Source organism: Xiphophorus hellerii, chromosome 13 (genome assembly GCF_003331165.1).
Source record: "Xiphophorus hellerii strain 12219 chromosome 13, Xiphophorus_hellerii-4.1, whole genome shotgun sequence".
NCBI classification, from domain to species: domain Eukaryota; kingdom Metazoa; phylum Chordata; class Actinopteri; order Cyprinodontiformes; family Poeciliidae; genus Xiphophorus; species Xiphophorus hellerii.
This window is the reverse complement of record NC_045684.1, coordinates 21,185,126-21,203,902: the sequence shown is the minus strand read 5'-3', so window position 1 is coordinate 21,203,902 and position 18,777 is coordinate 21,185,126. Positions and strand designations below refer to the sequence as shown.

The 18,777-nt window shown below is 38.7% G+C and overlaps 1 protein-coding gene across 12 annotated transcripts in view; it reads right to left on the bottom strand.

The window, feature by feature from the left end:
• The window catches only part of adgrb2 (adhesion G protein-coupled receptor B2), a 264,272-nt gene that overhangs the window by 44,721 nt on the left and 200,774 nt on the right, over positions 1–18,777 (bottom strand). For 11 of the 12 annotated variants that reach the window (XM_032580162.1, XM_032580165.1, XM_032580168.1 and 8 more), the window contains 6 exons: positions 18,672–18,774; positions 18,043–18,193; positions 14,270–14,339; positions 12,207–12,273; positions 5,932–6,017; positions 2,258–2,356 (listed from right to left, as the gene is read on the bottom strand). In XM_032580162.1, the coding sequence (XP_032436053.1) occupies positions 2,258–2,356; positions 5,932–6,017; positions 12,207–12,273; positions 14,270–14,339; positions 18,043–18,193; positions 18,672–18,774 (576 nt within the window). The remainder of the gene's footprint in view (positions 1–2,257; positions 2,357–5,931; positions 6,018–12,206; positions 12,274–14,269; positions 14,340–18,042; positions 18,194–18,671; positions 18,775–18,777) is intronic. The other variant, XM_032580167.1, reaches the window with a different exon arrangement.

The window sequence follows — 18,777 nt, the reverse complement described above, 5'->3', positions numbered from 1 at the left end:
AATAAACTTGATAATCATGTGTTATTGAAAGATTGGAAGATTAACACCTGAAAACCAACTACAAAGTCTTAAAAAATGCAAATATTTTAAAAAGACTTAAATGAGCACTGATGGGGGCACAAGTAAAGCCTGGTGTCCCGCCAGGCTTATAATGCACTGGGGGAAACTCTGATTTAGTACATCAACAAGTAATAAAGACTTCTACTTAAACATAATAAGATACTTCAACCCAATAAGATACTTAATCAGATAAATCATTTTGGAAAATTCTGAAGGAATTCTGAAACTTTTAAGCAAAGTAATTAAACATAATATTTCTACAGAGCATAAAAAAGGATGTTTTTTCCACATCTAACAAGCTTGAACATTATGTCAGCAACAACAGATATTAAGCAGGTTGGACTTTATGATTAAGGCTTTAAAGTACTTCCACTGGTGAACACTTAACCATGTGGCAAACTACAAGACAAGTAGCAATATAGTACAAATATAAATGGCCAAATGCTAATATACAATTAGTTCATCTTTAAAATGTCTAGGAAGTAAATCTTGTAAATCTAGTTGGCAAAAAATTTTAACACTGCCTCTAAAACAAACAAAACTGAAAATTGGTAATAACATTATATTGCTCTCCAACCATGGAAAGACAGAGGGTAGACTGGGGTTACAATGTAAAATTAAGTGCCTTCACTGAATAATTAAAAAGCTATAAAGAAAGATTTGCACAACAACATATATAATTATCCACGAGAGAAGATCTCTCAGAGACTATTTGCTCCGATCATGAAACCATGACAACTAATAGAATGACAATCCAGTGTCGAATATCAGATTAGTTCAGATCATAAGTCGAAAATGTTACCAGAAAAAAAACAAAACAAAAAACGTAGTCGATGGTATAGGGAAGTGCTGGGGATAGATATGCACTCCATGCACCTATCTTCATTATTTTGCTCTGCATAAATTTAAGCAGAACACAATGTCCCTTTACTCAAATTAGAAGCACGATGATCTTTTCCGGAGCACAGTGTTTACAAGAGAATTTCTTTCAATCATGTTTCAGCTGATATTAAGGTAGCTTAAGCCCTGTAATTTATTGCAGAAGCACTATAAAGCTGCGTAAAGCACAACCTTTAGAAAATGTTTTCAATTTGATGACAACACTTTTTTATTATTTAAGTCATCTTATTTTTAAACCTCTACAGTCAAGGTAAAATTGTTCTGATAATTTACTGTATATGACTGATGACAGATTACATAGTGGAATAATGTTACTCTTACTTCTAAAATAATGAATTAGTCAGTACTGGCAGGTCAAAACTTGAAAATAGGCCACAGAATTGTATTCAGTGATGCTTTACTGGAATATGCAATTATAATATGGGCTCAAGACCAAGTCATAATTGTATATTCTATCAAATGTATTGAACACCCATGAAAAGATCTGAAAATTTCAGTTTGAAATGCCACTCTTAAAAAACCAAGACAATTGGAGCATTTTCCTTCAGGTGGAGTGGAATAAACTATGCCAACTGGCAAAGACAGACGTCTCACTGAGCAGCACAGAAATCTCTTAAAGGTATTTACTGGTAGGAAAGGTGCAGATACAAAGTATTACGAATTAGTCCACCATTTTTAAGAATAAAAAATAAATGTTTTCGGTATAAAAGGTAAAGAATTGCAATAAACCGTTGTCAGTTTCACATTTTTCAGTAAAGGTTTTGCTGTTTTGTTTTGTTTTTTAGTTTTCTTATGGTTGAGAACCAGCAAAATTGGTCATGTCTGTATTTAATTACCAAACAAGTCAAAGTGAATACATGTTAAAGAGTAAAGGATAATGGAGGAGTCAATTAAACAGTGCAGTTTGTGCAATTAGGAAAGTTGTGTCTCTGTGTTTAAGCTTCCCCCATGCTGCTCTGCAAATATGCTTAAAGTAACTCTAGGAAGGATTCATAAATACTGTTTGACACAGGTCATATTTCTCTGTGCACCCAAAGGAGAGCTCACTTTGCATCAAAACGCACTCTCATTAAACAAGGTTGACTTGCGGTGCAGGTGTTTTCCCTTTCATTAAACTGTTTTTGCTTCCCAGACAAGTCTGAACACTGTTCTGCATCATTACCGACAGCCAGAGATTAAACGGTGGAGAGGTGGCAGTGGCGGTGGGGATAAATGAAGAGAAGATAATGTGAATTAAGAGAAAAAAAGCAAGAGAAGGGAAGTATAGAAAGAGACAGATGAAGATGAACTAACTAACATGGCGCTGCTGGCCGTCGAGCTGGACATAGCGGTACTTGAGATCACGCCACACTTGGAGCATTTCAGGAGCAGTCGGCTCCCCGCCTCCGCCGGGACACTTTAGTTCACGCACACACACCCCATGTGAGGGAGAGAGGGGGGGGGTGAGGGAGAGAGGAGGACATGTGCAAATACACGCACCAGTGAAGACAACAGGTGAATGTGATGGAGAATTTGAATAAATAAGGTGAAGGAAAGAAAAAGGGGGGAGGCAACGTGGACAAACAGTGAATGGGGGAAAGGAAAAAAAATGGTAGGAAAAGGGGGGAGGAGAAAAGAAAAAAAGAAAGAAAGGTAAATTAAAACCAGATCTTAAAAAACGTAGCAGCAATGAAATACAGTCAGGATACAAAGATTGTTTCAAAGCAAGTAGAGAGAACGTGAGAGACGCACACTGGAACCAGTCGTGGATTAACACATTACAGTGACACTGACAGGAAGTACACCAGTTCTTTGGTTCGTTTTTATTCTTTACATGCAGACCTGCAAGTTAATTATCGGTGCATGTACTGAGGCTTTACTAGAGTGACAAGGAGGAAGTGGACTGCTCTGGTTGTTTACTTACAGTTAGCTAATCAGACGGAGGGGAAGCATGTTTGCACATTGGTTTGTGCGGTGCATGAACATATGATTTAATACATGAGGAGAGTGACTGTGTTGGAGCTATGCTACATTAGCATCGTATCACAGATCATTACCCTGGTACCAACAACTACTACCCCGTGGCTTCAAGAAGAAAGGCATTTTGCCAACAGTTTGTCCTGCGAGCAACACCACCAACCTCTCTGTTATAACTCTGCATGTGAGTACAAAATGTTACAGACTGCTGTAAAATTGTGTAAAACACACTTTTTTAATACTTTGGATGGTCCTGCAGTTTAGTCAGGTGTAAATTTAAATTTTTCCTCCTCATGACGCATTTGACTGATGTATTAAATATTAATTGATGCAGATTAACATGATCCAAGGAGTTACCGTCTGCAGCTGTGAAGAAAGCTAATTGCGTGCTAAAAGTGGCGCAGTTACGTCTCCAGACCCTGGTAGTTGCCAAGCAAATAAATATAAATGGCTTTGCAGGGGGGCCTTCTTGGTGTTGCCGCTTCATGCAAAACAACTGCTTCTTTATCGCCCGGGATTTTCTGCATGGCTCCGCTTGGCTCAGTTATGCTGTTCGCCGGTGGAGTGAAGATGTGTTCCTGACATGTTCATGAACACCCCGATTTAGAGATCAGAAAATGGCAGCTGACTTCTAAGTCGAGCTCGACAGTTTTCTGTGAGTTTGCTGAAAAGCAGCTAACTACACAACGCGTCACTGGATCACATCACCGACACAGACGAGGTTCCCCTACATGCTTGACGATTTCTAAATAATTGCGAGTTATAGTCCAGTGTGACTTAGTAGGTTTTTTTCAGTCTTCATGATGCAACTTTATGTCCGAAAAAAAAAAAAAAATAGGTAACACCATGCTCTGGATAGCATGGAAAAGTCTTTGTAACCCTTTTCAGATTTTGTCACGTGACAACCACAAACTTTTATTATTTTATTGCGGTTTTATGATAAACCAATGCAATGTAGTATATAATTGTGGTGTGTAATAAAGGGAAAGGCATGCTTAAAATGACAATGTTTGCAACACTATAGCCAATAAAAAAATGTATGAGATGAGCAAAAGTTACATTTGCTCATCTCATCAGGAGAAGTGTTTGGCTGTTCTTTACTCAAAATAGTCCATAAGTTCAGTTTTTTGGGGGGTTGAGAATAACCTGCTCTCACCTTCACCCTAGTTTTCTTTGACTAAAATCTTAAAGTCATCTGTCCTTTTCACAAGTGGTAAATGGACTGGACTTATTTATCCTTTTCCCACTCAAACTGACCTTTCAAAGCACTTTACACTAGAACCAAATTAGCACTCACAAACATACACAGGTGCACATCAACATGTAACAGAAGGAAGCTAGACTCAAACCTAGAATTTTCTGATTGCAAGATAACTACTCCACCCAAAGAGTCACAACCAGTTGCTAAAGTGGTGCTACTAATTCAAGTCTCCAGTGTGGCAGCAGAGTGCTGGTTTAACCTCCAGATCAACATCAAGACCTTGAGCTATTTGCCTGATTGATTGATTGATTGATTGACTGATTGATTGATTGATTTGCACAAGCAATTCAGCTCCATCTGGACCAAAGTTATGAGAATGTGGGTTCTCTGCTCAGCTTTTTCAAAGTAAGTATGAATTAACAGAACAAAAATCAAATTATGTTTGGTTTGTCATGATTATCATTTTAAAAGTTGAAGGACGAAAACAAACTATGACAATTTTATTGATCCTATGATGATGAAAAATTTATGCGGGAACCCATCTAAATTTTTTACAGCTTTCCACAGGCTCTCAATTGGAAATAGGTCTGGCCTTTCGCTTTTACAGTTTGACACAGTACTATGTTTTGATCTAATGTTATTCATTCAATTGTAGTCAGGACACTACATTTACCTTATGAAAGGTGAACATTGCTCTCAGCTTAAAGTCTGCAGTTCTTCCAAAGTTGCCAGAGGCCTCTTGGCTGCAATGGCTTGGTAAGTTACCTGTGCCAAAATCTATCCATTTTTTGGAGGATGAAGCACAAAACGTTTGTGCTTATGTGTAGAAAATGAATCCTTCACTTTACCTCGTAGATCTATGCTGTAGTCTGTGTTAATTTATCTCATAAAATGCAAATAAAATATATTGAATCTGTGGTTGTACATGACAAAATGTGGAAAAGTTCAAACTCTATGAAAACTTTTGCAAGGCAATGTACTTGAGTTAAAATGATAGGAAATATGCTCAAAATAATCTTTCCAGGATCAGGGATGACTTAAACAGTATATATGAGCTTTAAGTGTTCATACATCAAATAGGTTTGATCTCAGCCACATCCCTGGGTAGCAAAAGCTAATCAGTCCCCTAGAGAGCAAGCCTATATAGTTATAAACAAACTATCAATTTCTACTTGTGCAATCAATGCACATTGAGGGAAATGCAATGAGACAGATAAGAGAAGAAGTCGATGGAATCAATAGATATTAAAATCAAAACACTCAAGTCTGGAAAAGATGGTAAACGTCTCCGTACAGAGTTGATCAACTTCAATGCCTTACTTTGACAAATCTGCACGCACGCCACGTGTGAAGATATATTATTTGTTTTCATGCTTTTAAGGTCTCTTTTTGAGCTACTCTCTCTATTCACATTACATTTTCAACTGCCACTGATTTTCATATCTCCCAAGCTCATCTGTGTCACCCCGCTGAGAGAACTAGGTGGTTACCATTTGTAGAGGTGACGCTGAGATGCATCTCGGAGAGCAACAGCACATAACAGATGTCTCGCCATCTCCTTGCCAAATTAGATCATATTTTCAGATTTTTGTTAGCGGAAGCGCAGGTGTACGAGTAGGTGCATATGTGGAGAGACCCTCGGAAGCATTTTGAGTTATTTGCCAGGAAAATGTTGTCTGACAGAAGGAGAAATATGCCTAATATGGCAAATATGATTTCAGTTTTACAGCAAAAATATATGCCTTGGACAGTAGAAGATGTCAGTGTGTAGGTGTGGGGGTTTTTTTGTGTGTGTTTTTTTTAAGTTAACTTACCCTGCTCGCTGCTTTTTAGACTTGTCTGAGATGCCGTCTCGAGACATGAGCTTGTTGAACACCACAATCCCAATGAGCATGTTTACCTGTTAGACGTAAAGAGAAGACATTGTCATAACAGGCACATAAGCCAAAGCTGGTCTTCTTTCATTTTGTTCAACACGTCACTGTATGGGTCAACCACTCTGAGGGTTAGCTGCTCTTGAACACAATTAAAGAATGCCTCTTGCCAAATACAATCTGATCTTTTAAATGCATTTGAACACTTGTCTTATGTTTTCCACATTTGCTGACTGGAGTTTTCAAAGCAATCACACCAGTTGACATGTTGGATCTTGTGAAAATATGTAAGCAAATTGTTGAACAACACAAAAACATTTTTAATTAAATAAAAAAGAAACATAAGATAATGAAATAAATGAATGACTGAATTAGACATTTCCAAAACCTTATGAATGAATTGAAAAATATATTAAAAATAAAAAAAGTCAATTTATAGTTAATATTGCAATAGATGAAAAGCAAAAACAAGCATAATTCAACTCTTTCTTTTTCACCCCCTTTTGATATATATATTTTTTCATCAACAAAAAGAGCCAAAAAAGGCTTCAATGGCAAAACAAAGATATTTTACAGTTCCACAAATCCTCCACACAAAAAAAAGAAAGACAATTTTGAAACTGAAAAGAAATACAATTTTTTTTGGGAAAACATTTTAGGTGAGCATGAGAACAGAGAAATTTGAATGTGAAAACGGGACACTGATCGGTTTGCTTGCTTCTTAAACTAACAAGTAGTTTATTTTTAAGCATATTTAACATCTGGCTACACTGATCCTGTTGCACAGACTTAAAATTAGACACACTCACGCATACACACAGCTGAGCAAGTGCTTGCAGAGCTCTTTCACTCAGAAATCCTGCACATCTGGAACATTTTCTTTCCTGGTGACATGTTTCTTATAAGCCTGGTGTTCAAAATAGAGTTTCTGAGCAATCATCTGCTCGTGCTCCCTGTCAGCATCAGTGGGAAGCAATTTTCATACACTTGTGCATGTGCATGTTATCCTTGCCTTCCTTTCAATCGCCCACAAAAGCAGGTCCTGGGTCAAAAGAGAGAAATCGTTTCCATGATACTACGGAAATCTTCAGAGCTCAGCAGATACAGCATTTTGCAAAAGTACAGCATGTCACACCTATGAACTTCAATGCATTTTAATGGGATTTCATGTGATAGACCAACTGAAAGTAGCTCATACTTCACATGGAAAGAAAATGATGCACGGTTTATTTTTTTTTTAGTAAATAAATGTCTGGAAAATGTAGTGTGTGCTGTTACGGCCCCTGGCCTCTTGAGGCTGTGCAGGTTTCTTTTTGTTATGCAGGTTCAACTGTGAGGGCAAACCTTCCTGATTGGCTGCAGGAGAGCAGCCACTCCATTGGACCAGCAGAGGATTGTCAAGCCAATCAGATGCTGATGAGGCCCACCTGCACCCTATAAAAGGCTCCTGAAATCATTCCTCCAGTGGGGCAGCTAGTTTGCACTTATTTATATACATCTGGACTTTGGGGGCATTCTATCAAATGAAATGCCATTACGTTGTCTAACTGGATTCATTCTATTTGGAGTGGACCTGCTGTGAGGCAAATCTGTTGCATTTCCAAGTGTTTTGGAGTAATTTATTTTGAACTGCCCTGTATTTAGCTCTCTCCATCTTCCTAAAAACTCTTGCCATTGTTCTTAACTCTGCTGAGAGAAAGGTAGGGCTTTTCAAAGTGTGGGTCATGCCTCCCCTAGGGAGCGCCAGAGTTCTTGAGGGAGTTTGCTGTATGAGGGGGAAAAAATAAACCAGAAAAAGCAACTTACCCTTTAACCACCTTCACCAAGCATATGGGGAGATTTTTAGTACCTAAAGCTATGGTGAGTAAAGTTAGGTTTATAGTTGGATTGGCTAAGAGTGTGCCTGGGACAATAGCATCATTTGTACCGCAGTGCTGGTGTTGCATGTTGTCATGGCGCCTAATCGTGCACGTGCAAATTTTTGTAACTTGGCAAGTATCATTCGTACCACATTTCACTCAAACTGGATGATTTGGAACTTGTTCTTGCAGAATACGTTCAGCTGTATCGGCATGTATATAATAGATCCATGGGGGCAAGTTTTTGGAGAATGACCAATCACCAATGTATGCTACAAGTATGCTCGGCTCATGCCAACTCAATGTGAATCTCTAAAAGCCTGCAAGTAACTTAAGGCGACAAAGGTAGTATGACCAAGACTTTTGAAATTTTGTATTTTTATGGACTGCATCTGAAGATGCCCCTCTGCCACAATGTTGTCTGCCAAGCCTTGGGAGTTTTTGACGGCAGGCTAAATGAACTGTGGTGAAAGCAGTAGGTAGTTAATAGTTTTAGCACAGCAAATGTCACTGCAACTTAAGCATCATACCCTGTGGGGCTATACATAGCTTAAGCACTACCTGATCTATTTGCTCTTTGAAGGGGGCTAGCTCACCCGAGACCCTTATTGTATACCAAAGATTTTTTAAGGAAAAAAAAAAATAATGTTGCAAACCCTAAACTCTTTTCCTACCTTTAGTGTATCACATAAAATCCCAATTAAGTAGATTGATGTTTTCTGGCTGTAATGTTGAGAAGTTTAAGTTCTGTCAGTACTTTTTTTGAGGGAGAGTACATTCTAACTGTTACTCTCACTTTGTGACATATTGCAGGGGATTTATCTGTCTGCTGAAAAATTCTCCTCTCCATGATCTCCTCTACACTCATCGTGCCGCGGTTCACAATGAGCTCTGGAGCATCAGATTGAAGGAACTAATGTTGTCATGCCGGTCATGTCTGGCACCAGCTCTGTGAGTCAGCATCATCCTGTTCTGCTATTTGCTCAAGGCCAGGTTCATTAATTAGAGAAGAGTCCGGCGGGAAGGTCTCTGTGTTTCTGTGCCTGAAGCCCCACTCTCATTACAGCTGTTTGTTAGAGCGGAGGCACCGGCGACAATACCAGGGGGCTGGGCACCATGCCGCAGCTGCGATTTGGAGTATGCTTCGACATTGTGGGAGCAGCAGTGGAGGAGGAAAGCTGAAAACAATGGGCCAGGAAGTGAAAAATCAAATCTTAAACTGCATTGTAAGGGCCTCAAACAGAAAGCAGCTGTTTTTCATTTCTTCCTTCAGTCTCATCTGAAAGGTTTCTTTAGTTTTGAATATGCTGGGAGTAACAGGCTTAGATATAAAACACTTTGAACTGCCTTGTTGCTGAAATGTGCTATAAAAAAAAACTTGACTTGAAGTAAGTATTAAGAACAACACCTGCTAATAGGGACATTAAAATCATGTGAATCACTGGCCTTATTCTCAATTTAGTTCTACGTTTGGTTTGTTGTCACTTAACTGACCAAAACCTGCCATCTCTAAAAGTTGTTCTGTTCAAACTGAATACAGGATTACCTCTCAGGAAGAAAGGGAGGGAAAAAGGAAGGAAGGGAAGATGAGTATCGCAACTATTAACGTAAATTCACTTATCCACAATTTTTGCACAGATTTGCAATTTTCACCAGTCATCGCAACTTTTCCACAAATCTGACCAATGTCTTCTTACGTGTCCACATTCAGGGTGTTTTTCAGGACATCCAGGGGGAATTTTACTGATTGAATAAAAGGTCTGGGTTTTAAATTGCTTGGCGTGATGCACTGAGTGAGTCTTTATATTTGACTTCCTCCCTGAACTACTCCCTGGTGGGTGGGTTGGAGCGAACGGTGGAGAAGTGGAAGACAGACGGCACACAACAGGTTGCGCTCCAGTATTGCAACGGATATTTACAAAGCACAAGTGTAGCTTTATGAACAAGCTGCAAAATAAATTTCCCTCATACCATCTGGGTTGCAATAAATGGGTGACCCTAATGCTCACACATCTTCTCCTTCCTTAAATAAAATAACTCTTAACATACATAAATCATCAGGTACAAACACTTTACCTGATGAAAAGTGTTTGTACTTTTCATCAGGTAAAGTACAAACACTTTACCTGATGTGTAAAGTGTTTGTACTTTACACATCAGGTAAAGTACAAACTTTACCTGATGGTACAGGAACCCATTTCAAGAAGGTACAGATATTTCAACTTTCTTGTAAGACCACATTATCACAAAAATAAAGCTTAAATAAATGTCCAACTTTGACCACAGCTTTTTGAAATAAGTGCAGCAAGATCAGTAATTGTTGGCCACAAAAATCACAAGAAAACATTGCAACATCCCGAAAAGACTGATAGATGAATAAGACAAAGAAGGGAGGCAAGGAGAAAAGAAGGAAGAAATGGACAGCGGGAAGGAAGAGACAGATTCCAAACTTGCCCTTAACTAAAAATAGTGAAATTGAACATAATGGTTGCCAAGCAATGAATATTAACAGTCATAAAATCCGTGAACTCCTCGAAAAAGCCCCGCCAAGCTCTCGTCAGAAATTCAGATACAAGCATTCATATCCCATCTGCACATCTGTGAATCCATAGTTTATTTCCTGCACGACAGCAAGAGTGACACATCCGATGCCACCCAACAGTATCAACAACAGTGGCAACAATTAGCAACCTAAGATGTAGCGCACTCTATCCAGACTTATTAAACCTAATGGTAGAAATCTCCACCCTGAGATTCATTAAGCACGAATTATCACAGCTCCGTACAAAAACAGACAATTAAGACCCCACTGAGATGCAATTATGGCACTACATTTTACTGTAGAGCTGAGTTTAGGTAGCTGTGCATAAAAATGGCCAGCCACTGAACTTGGTAAAAACAACACATACTGAGCTATATTTGTGCCCCACCATGTTCCTTCTAAATTTATGGCCAAGGACAGGCTTCAGCCCTAGATGCATTTGGTTCGGTGACTCATGCTCTGAAAGCATGCATTACAGGGAGAGTTTAAGGGCAAGAATAGGGCTATAATTCAGGGTAGAAATCTAATATATAGCCAAAAGCTCTTGTCTGCTTACACTGTATTTTTTTTCCTGGGTTGACATTTTAAACTCGGAGTTCAAGGGTCTCTGCTCATCACTTTGACATGTGTGCTTCTAAAGTGACGGCTGAAGAGCAACTGAGGTCAGCATGAATACTCGTTACTGCCATCAGCTTTTGAGGGATGGGGCAAATCAGAAGTTAGATTTTTTTTTTTTTTTAGCATTTAAGGTCAGTACTGCCAAACTTCATTTTACTTATGCTCCTTACCGCTACTGCTAGTCTGGCATGAAGCACATATTTAAAAAATATATACGAGTTAAGATTCCTGTCAAAATCCATGTGAACCTTATGTGGAATACATTTAATGACGATGCATATCCGAACAATGAGGATGTGAAACTATTTTGTTGGAACTGTGGTAAATGTTACTAACTTAAGGCAGAATATTAAGCATGTTTATTTTAACAAAGTCATTTAGGGCACTTTGTGTGCAGTGGGGGTGTTGACTGAAGAAGACACTGTAAGATAATTGCAATTTATGCGTTTTGTTTTGCAGGTGCATTTGGACCTGAGTGATTTTGATTGTGTCAGATATAAAAGTGGTCTAATTTTAAAATATGCATTCAAAATGTTAACATGCTGTATTTTGTTGCTTTATGCATCTTTATTTCACCCATGGTCTTATATTGTTGCATTATTATGACATGCTCGAATAATAAATCATAGGAATCCAGCTATTGGCATTGACCATATACTGTAGGCTGTCACCTACAGTATATGGTGACAGCCTATGGTGACAGTATATGGTGACAGTACACTCTCCAACAGTACACTCTCCAACACTTGTTGGAGAGTGTACTGGTGAAAGCCTTCAGAAGAATAAAAAAAGGCCATAAATAAAATAACATCAATATTATTATAAAGAGTCAGCTCCTAACCGCCCTCTTTTTATTATCCTCTGTAACAGCAAACAGTGAAGGAATAAAAATATAAAATTGACCAAAAACAATGTTTCTCATTATTTGGTTGACTTAGCCCTGAGCTTTCTCTGCACAGTTTACTGTGGAAGAGGATGAGGAGAAGAGATATAGATATTGATATTGCCATCATGCAAAGGCTCTCCAAATCCTCAGCTGCAGCTTTCCCAACACAGAGAAGGAACAGGCAAGAAACATTGTCCACAATCTTTTAAGGTCCGTCATATTCGGATAATGTTTGGAGGGAGCATAACAATCAAGGACCACCATCTAGGGCGCCAGGTTGGCCAAACCATGCAATAGTGGGCAGACTCACCAGTACAATGACAGCAGCAGGACCAACGAAGGCATAAAGCAGGCCGCCCTCCAAAGACAACCAGCAACTGGAAGAAAACAGAAGCACAGAACAGATTGAGGGTTTACCTTCCACTACAGTGCGAGAGCTGATGAAACTTTAGATAAAAAAAACCCCAAAAACCTCAAATTTATTTGTTGAAGGTGTCCAAGTAATGGAGAATTTATTGGCCTTTTTAATTTTTTATAGCTAAATGAAATTGCTTCTTTTTTTTTACTTGAGGTTGTTTTTCTTTCTAATGTAGATCTCCTGATGCCCAGCAACAGACAGATTTGTAAAATAAATTTGGGTGACTCCTTAGTTCGCGATGACTCCCAGCCAGTCTGTGCTTAGTCTCCATGGTAACCAATATTAGCAGTTGTATTTTCATGTCTGGCTGGATATAGAGATTTCAATGAAGGCTTTGAAAAATCTAAACAGAAGTCTCTTACTTCTAGGTATCTGATAAATCCTCTTATCCAAAAGGCAAAGATTTAGTTGAAAGAAAGAAACAACATGATTAATCCCACAGGTTTGTGTACTCAAAGTGTTCTTCAGGATTACCTGGTAAAAATTTGCTTTCTGTTGACTAAGAATCACTAACAAAAAGAAAAAAAAAAGTAAAATACTTATGAAGAAAGAGAGCCCACTACATTTATGCATGCAACCATTCAAAATTCATCTTAAGAGCCTATGACTATAAGATCTGTTTTTGCTTTTTTATCAGATCACTGCATTGCCTGGAGGAGGTTGTTGTTCTGAAACATGAACCAGCATGAACTGGGTTATACATAACCACTGCTTTTACTTAAACATTTAACAATAAAACGTAACACCACCTTAAAGATTGATAAAAAATCTTGTTTAAATGAGCCACTGTGAGCTCTGTAATTATTTCAAAAATAAACCTCTTATGAGAGAGAGTGACTGCCCTTATTTACTATTATTAAAGTTAAAATAAAGTTACTCTTTCAGCCCGGTAAAATTGTCTATATGACTTTTTCTGTGGTTGAAAGGTCTTTTAATAAAATGCCACTTAAAGGACTGGAGTCACTGACTATATGGAGCACTTCCCCATCTCTACCTTGCGTTGTGTACGACTACTCAGTTACCTATTAAAAGGCCACTACTTTACACTATTCCCTTGCTAAAACAAAAAGAAAAAAAAAAATCAGCTGTTTGAAAATATTTCAATCACAAACTATTTAGCAAGTTAAGTTTGAAAACTAAAGGCGCCTGCCTACTCCAGGCAGGATGATTACTAACTGCAAAGCAGAGCTCTTAAAAGAAAAAAAAAAACGTAACAGTCCCTTTAAAAAGAAGCAGTTACAGAAGCAGGTGGTGGAGAGAGGAGGTGGATAATTTGCACACACTTACATTTTTTATATTGCATCTAAGCTATAATAAACACACACATTTTGACTCCTTTTAATGCATAAACTACTTTTTAAGTATAATTCCAGTCTATGTGAGAGGGCTTGGAGTCTTCCAAAAACACTTGGGGATGCTTTCTCTCGTAAAACCTGATAATGTAGTCATAAATACCGCAAGCCACAGAGAGATACTTAAAGCTTGAACTGTAATTTCCGAAAGCGATCAAGTGCCTTGATGATACCTCCTGTTAATTGCATTGAGAGCATCATGTTGAGCTTATTAAATAAGAATCTTGTACATTTCATTCAGTTCAGTCTTTATATTACCATATTTTAAAAAGGTATCAATATACAGCACACTGAGAAATTAGGGGAAACTGGCACCTTTGGTGATGCAATAAATAGTTTATTAAATTGTTTAAAAAAAACAAACAGATATTGGTAACAATTCAGACCTGATAATCACCTCTGCATGGTATTTTTTAAGAGCCTTCTGCTTGTAAACATACAGAGAAACCAATGGAAATCTGGCAGTAAGACCAGTGAATGCCACTACACCTCAGGCCCATTTGAGAGCTAGTGAGAGGAAGAAGAAGCTATTAAGCGAAGGCATCCAAATTGAGTGGTGATTAGAGCGCAAGAGCAAGCAGGGAGTCTGGGCAGAATACTTACTAGCTGGCGGTGCCATAACCTCTTGCTCTGGTGAAACCCACCGACACTGCAACAACAAGGGCTGGAAGACCTGCAGACAAACACGCGCACACATGCAGAGAGAAAAAGATCAAACGGCTGAGACAAAGGATGAAAGGAAGCTTGGATGGTGATGGGACACATTGGCACAAGACACAGTGAGAACAACTCTGACTCTACTCGACTAAATGCAAAGCTGGCTTTGCAACAGCACGTAACACGTGAACGGGTGACTGAGACCGATTTGATTTTGAGTTGTGCATATGCTCCCTTAAAAACACTAATAGTCATGGCAATGTGTCTACATGCATGCCATTTGAACTTTTTCAACATTTTATCACTTTGAAAAAGAAAATTCTATGTATATTCAAAAAAGTGCTGTTAAATAAAATTTTGTGTCATGTGCATAGGCAAAAAGTCGGGAAATATTTGGCAAAAAAAACAACATTCCACATATTGTGCAGCTCAATCTGTCTGTCTCTCTGTAAATGAAAAGAAAGCGCGACTGTTGCCGATTGCCCGCGTGGAAAAGAAGGAACATCGCGGCGCCCGTAATGAGTTTGGCTCTGAAATATTCTCGTAATTAACAAAGCTGTGATTATGGCTGGTAATGAAAAGCAATTAGAAAAAGTCACATTAACTTTAACAAATAAGATGGTTGAGAGCCAAGCCTGTCCACCAAGCAGCCTGTACCGAGTCTCAGTTAGTCAACAACATCAATCTGGCGTTTACTTGTATAATGCGGTGAACACACAAACACACACACACCTATGCATATACGTATCTGGCTCCGACCCAAATCCAGTTACACCCTAAAAATCTCCTTTCTCCTTGGCAACAGATTTCAATCGCATAATTTGCAGGGAAAATTGCAAATCGGACGGAAGGAGGATAAAACATTTGATCCTCTCCATTCTACCCAACTGTTTCACGCGGTTCATGTGCGTCTGGGAGGAGCGTGCCGCAGCCACCGGCACACAGCCCCTTCCCTCTCTCTGTGTCAGTATCTCCCCATCTGTGACTGTAGAGCAGTCTATACATTCTCTGCCTGTATCAGGTAAGGGCATCAGTGACTTGGCAGATTAGACTGCTGGGATCAATACTGAGTGAAATGAGCAGATTGTGTCCGTGTGGGTGTGTGTAGGGATGGTGCAGTGTTGTAATTTCCAGGCCTATCTTGAAGCATCTCCCCGTGTTGTGCAGATGTTATCATCTCTTTTGATTATACACCGAACATTCTCCGTCCATGTTGCACCTGGTTGTACAACACTGAGGAGACGGCATAATGGAGTAACATGGAAGGTGAATGGAAAAGGTGACGTACGGATGAATAGCGGCGGGGTGCACTCTCGGTGAGCAGCCTGTCCTTTCTTGGCGTGTGTGAATAAGGAAAACGCATTAGGAAGTGTAAATATGGCTTTTGGGACATAAAGCAGTAAATAATTGCTTATAGAGCCGACGAATAGTGTATAATGAGAATGCAGGGAATGAAGATTGTTAAGCATAATACGGGCAACAATTTCAACACTGCAAGATAATAAGCGGTTACATTTCCATTCTGAAACAAGCCGGTCTTGCTGCCCTCCATCACTAATGCACCTCCCATAACACTGCTTCAATCAGCATCCAATTCAGAAAACTGTAATTATTTGCAGTGGGACACAGGGGCAGGACAGAAGTCCACTAAAAGTAACAAGAGAAAGTTTTGTTATTTACAGAAGTCCGTAGTGAAAGTAGTGTTGAGTATGTTCTGGGATAATGGCCGCTTATTTAGCGTTTTGAAATAGATTGGTTCAATCAAGCACCAACTCCAACTACTGAAACTTAAAGAGAAAAAAATAAACTGTTCTTCTCATTGCTATTTCAGCCCAGCTCTAAAAATTTGTGCCCCTTCAAGAATGTCAATGTCCAAATCTTAAAAATTAAGCCTGGTAGGTAAACAACAAAAATATAAACAGATAAGTTTGAATTATCTCAAAGCAATTCTAATCATAGTTATGAATGGATGACTTTATGGTCCTTTGAAGGTCTTCATATCTTTCCCATATTACAGCTAAAAAATATAACGTATTTGCGATTAACCAGCATATAGTAGTGAAAAAGACTTTTGTCAGATGAAACCAAGATTCCCATGTTTGACTTAAAATGCAAGATGTGTTTGAACACCAACGCTGCATATCACCCTGTCATCCTGAAGCAGTGTTTCTCAGAGGAAATGCTTTTTTTTTTTTTTTTTTTTTAGCATGGTCAGGGAAAACTAGTGAGAGTTTATGGGTGCAGCAAAATACAACCAAAGCTACAATGCAACGGCTTAGATTTCAACACATTTATGTGTCTGATTGGTAAAGTAAAATTCCAAGCCAGAAACTATGTAGAGAGATTTTCTTCATTTTACTTGAACTCTGCAAGGCAGAATGGGAAAATGTGTAAAGCTGATGGATACATATCCTTCAAAAAGCACTGAATGAAATGTGGCTGCATAAAGTACTGCCTATTTGTAAATACACAATGAATTAGTATGTGTTCTTCTATAATATTATATTCTATAGAGTTTGTAAAGTGGAAAAAAAGTAAACGATTTTAACAACTCCATGGTGTCTGAAATACATTCTTCTACTCCCCTCCCCCCCATACTTATAGACTTCAAAAGTCCTGAAATCAAATTTGTTGCTGCTCCAGCAGCGATGTGATGTATTTCAATTTGGTCACGAAACACTTTGGCGACAAGCAAAAAGATCTTGGGTGAAAAGTGTCCTGGGTGAGCTCCTCTTCTTGTCAATTCTATCCTTTGTTTTGTAAGGTCAACTACCTCCTGTCGTTCCTTCAGTAAAGTTTTTGCTTTTTCCCATCACTCTGAGTCCAAAACCATCACACCAACGCTTGTAAAACATTACACCGGTCCCACTGACTTTTTATTCACGCATACTAATATCGGAGAATTATCCTCTCTCCATTTAGGTTCTTGACATATGAGGTTGAAGAGTCAGTGAGCTGAATTTATGAATTCCATTTCTTAACACTAACATATACCACCAGTCCATTTATTCATGCTATCCTTATGGGCTAACAGCGCAAAACGGCATGTAACAACTAGTTCTCTTTGGTGGCCTGCCTCTAAGCAAAACCCTAAAGAGGGCGAACCCTAGCATGTCATTTCCTTTAACATTAGCTCTGCGTGCATGTGCTTTATGTGTGTGCATATACGAGCATCCAAATAGCTAAAAGAGATAGAGGAAAACACACAATTATTTATTCTCAACACTGATTATAGACAAGTAGATTACAGGTAAGAAAGATTATCAATTGATGGGTATCAGCTTATACATTAACAAAACTTCGGGGAAGAGTCGACAAGCTTTCGATCAGTTGTGTTTCTAAAGTTATTGGAATTTACACAATCAGAATTTTTTGAGAATGGATGGATTCACCCAACCACCATTACTGAAAGATTGCAAAATCATTCAAGTTCAAAATCCCTTTGAGTACAACTGTACTGTCACACCAACATACAAGTATGTTCAGAAATAGGTTTCGTCTTTCAGATTGAAGGTTAGCTATTTAAAAAGGCTGCTATGAATACAGCAGTTCATTGAACAACCTGCGTCTATGCTTGTTGTATCTTCAACACGAGCAACTGCATACATATTTCATAGACATTTGTTTTATGGCGAGCAGGCATCAGGAGTCAAGCGCAATCATAAACGAGATTCAGACGAATATACAATGTGGAATGGATCGAGCATGTACATACTTACCCCAGCCGAGGCACAGAAAACGCTTGCGAATGATGCGTGACCTTGTCTTGCCAATGACAGCCAGGTAGGACTGCCATGCCTCAGTCAGCACCCAGCAGAAGGACGCCAAGAAGAAGAAATGCAGGAAAGCAGCAGTCACAGTACACAGCCCCTGCACCAAAGCGAGAAGTAAGCAAGAACTTAAAGCAAGAAATAAAAACAGATACCTTACAAAACACACAGATGCATAGAGAAACTAGTAAAGGCATCAAATAAGGAGAAAACAAGTTAAACTTCCACAGAACAAAACAGTAGGTAATCGAAAACGGCAATCTAATCAAGAACACTCTTTGTTCTTTAATGTTGAAGGTGGCTTTGCTGTGTTCTTCAGCTAGATCGATCCTGACTGCCACACGGTGAAGGCTTGCTTAGTCAGACAGCTCAGAGAGGGGTTTGCCAAAAATGTCAGCATGCTGCTTTGAAACCTCCACTGTATTAAGCTGTAAATCCTGTAAGCTGTTTCTTTTTTGTTTGTTTTCAAAGCCATTAATATATATATATATATATATATATATATATATATATATATATATATATATATATATATATATATATATGTGTGTGTGTGTGTGTGTGTGTGTGTGCTTTACCTTGTTGAGTGTTTGAGATTGTCCAAGCAGAATCAGTAAATTGGAGGCCAGGATGGAGAAGCAGAAGTTGACCAAGATGATCGATCTCTCTGACCGGATGTACCTT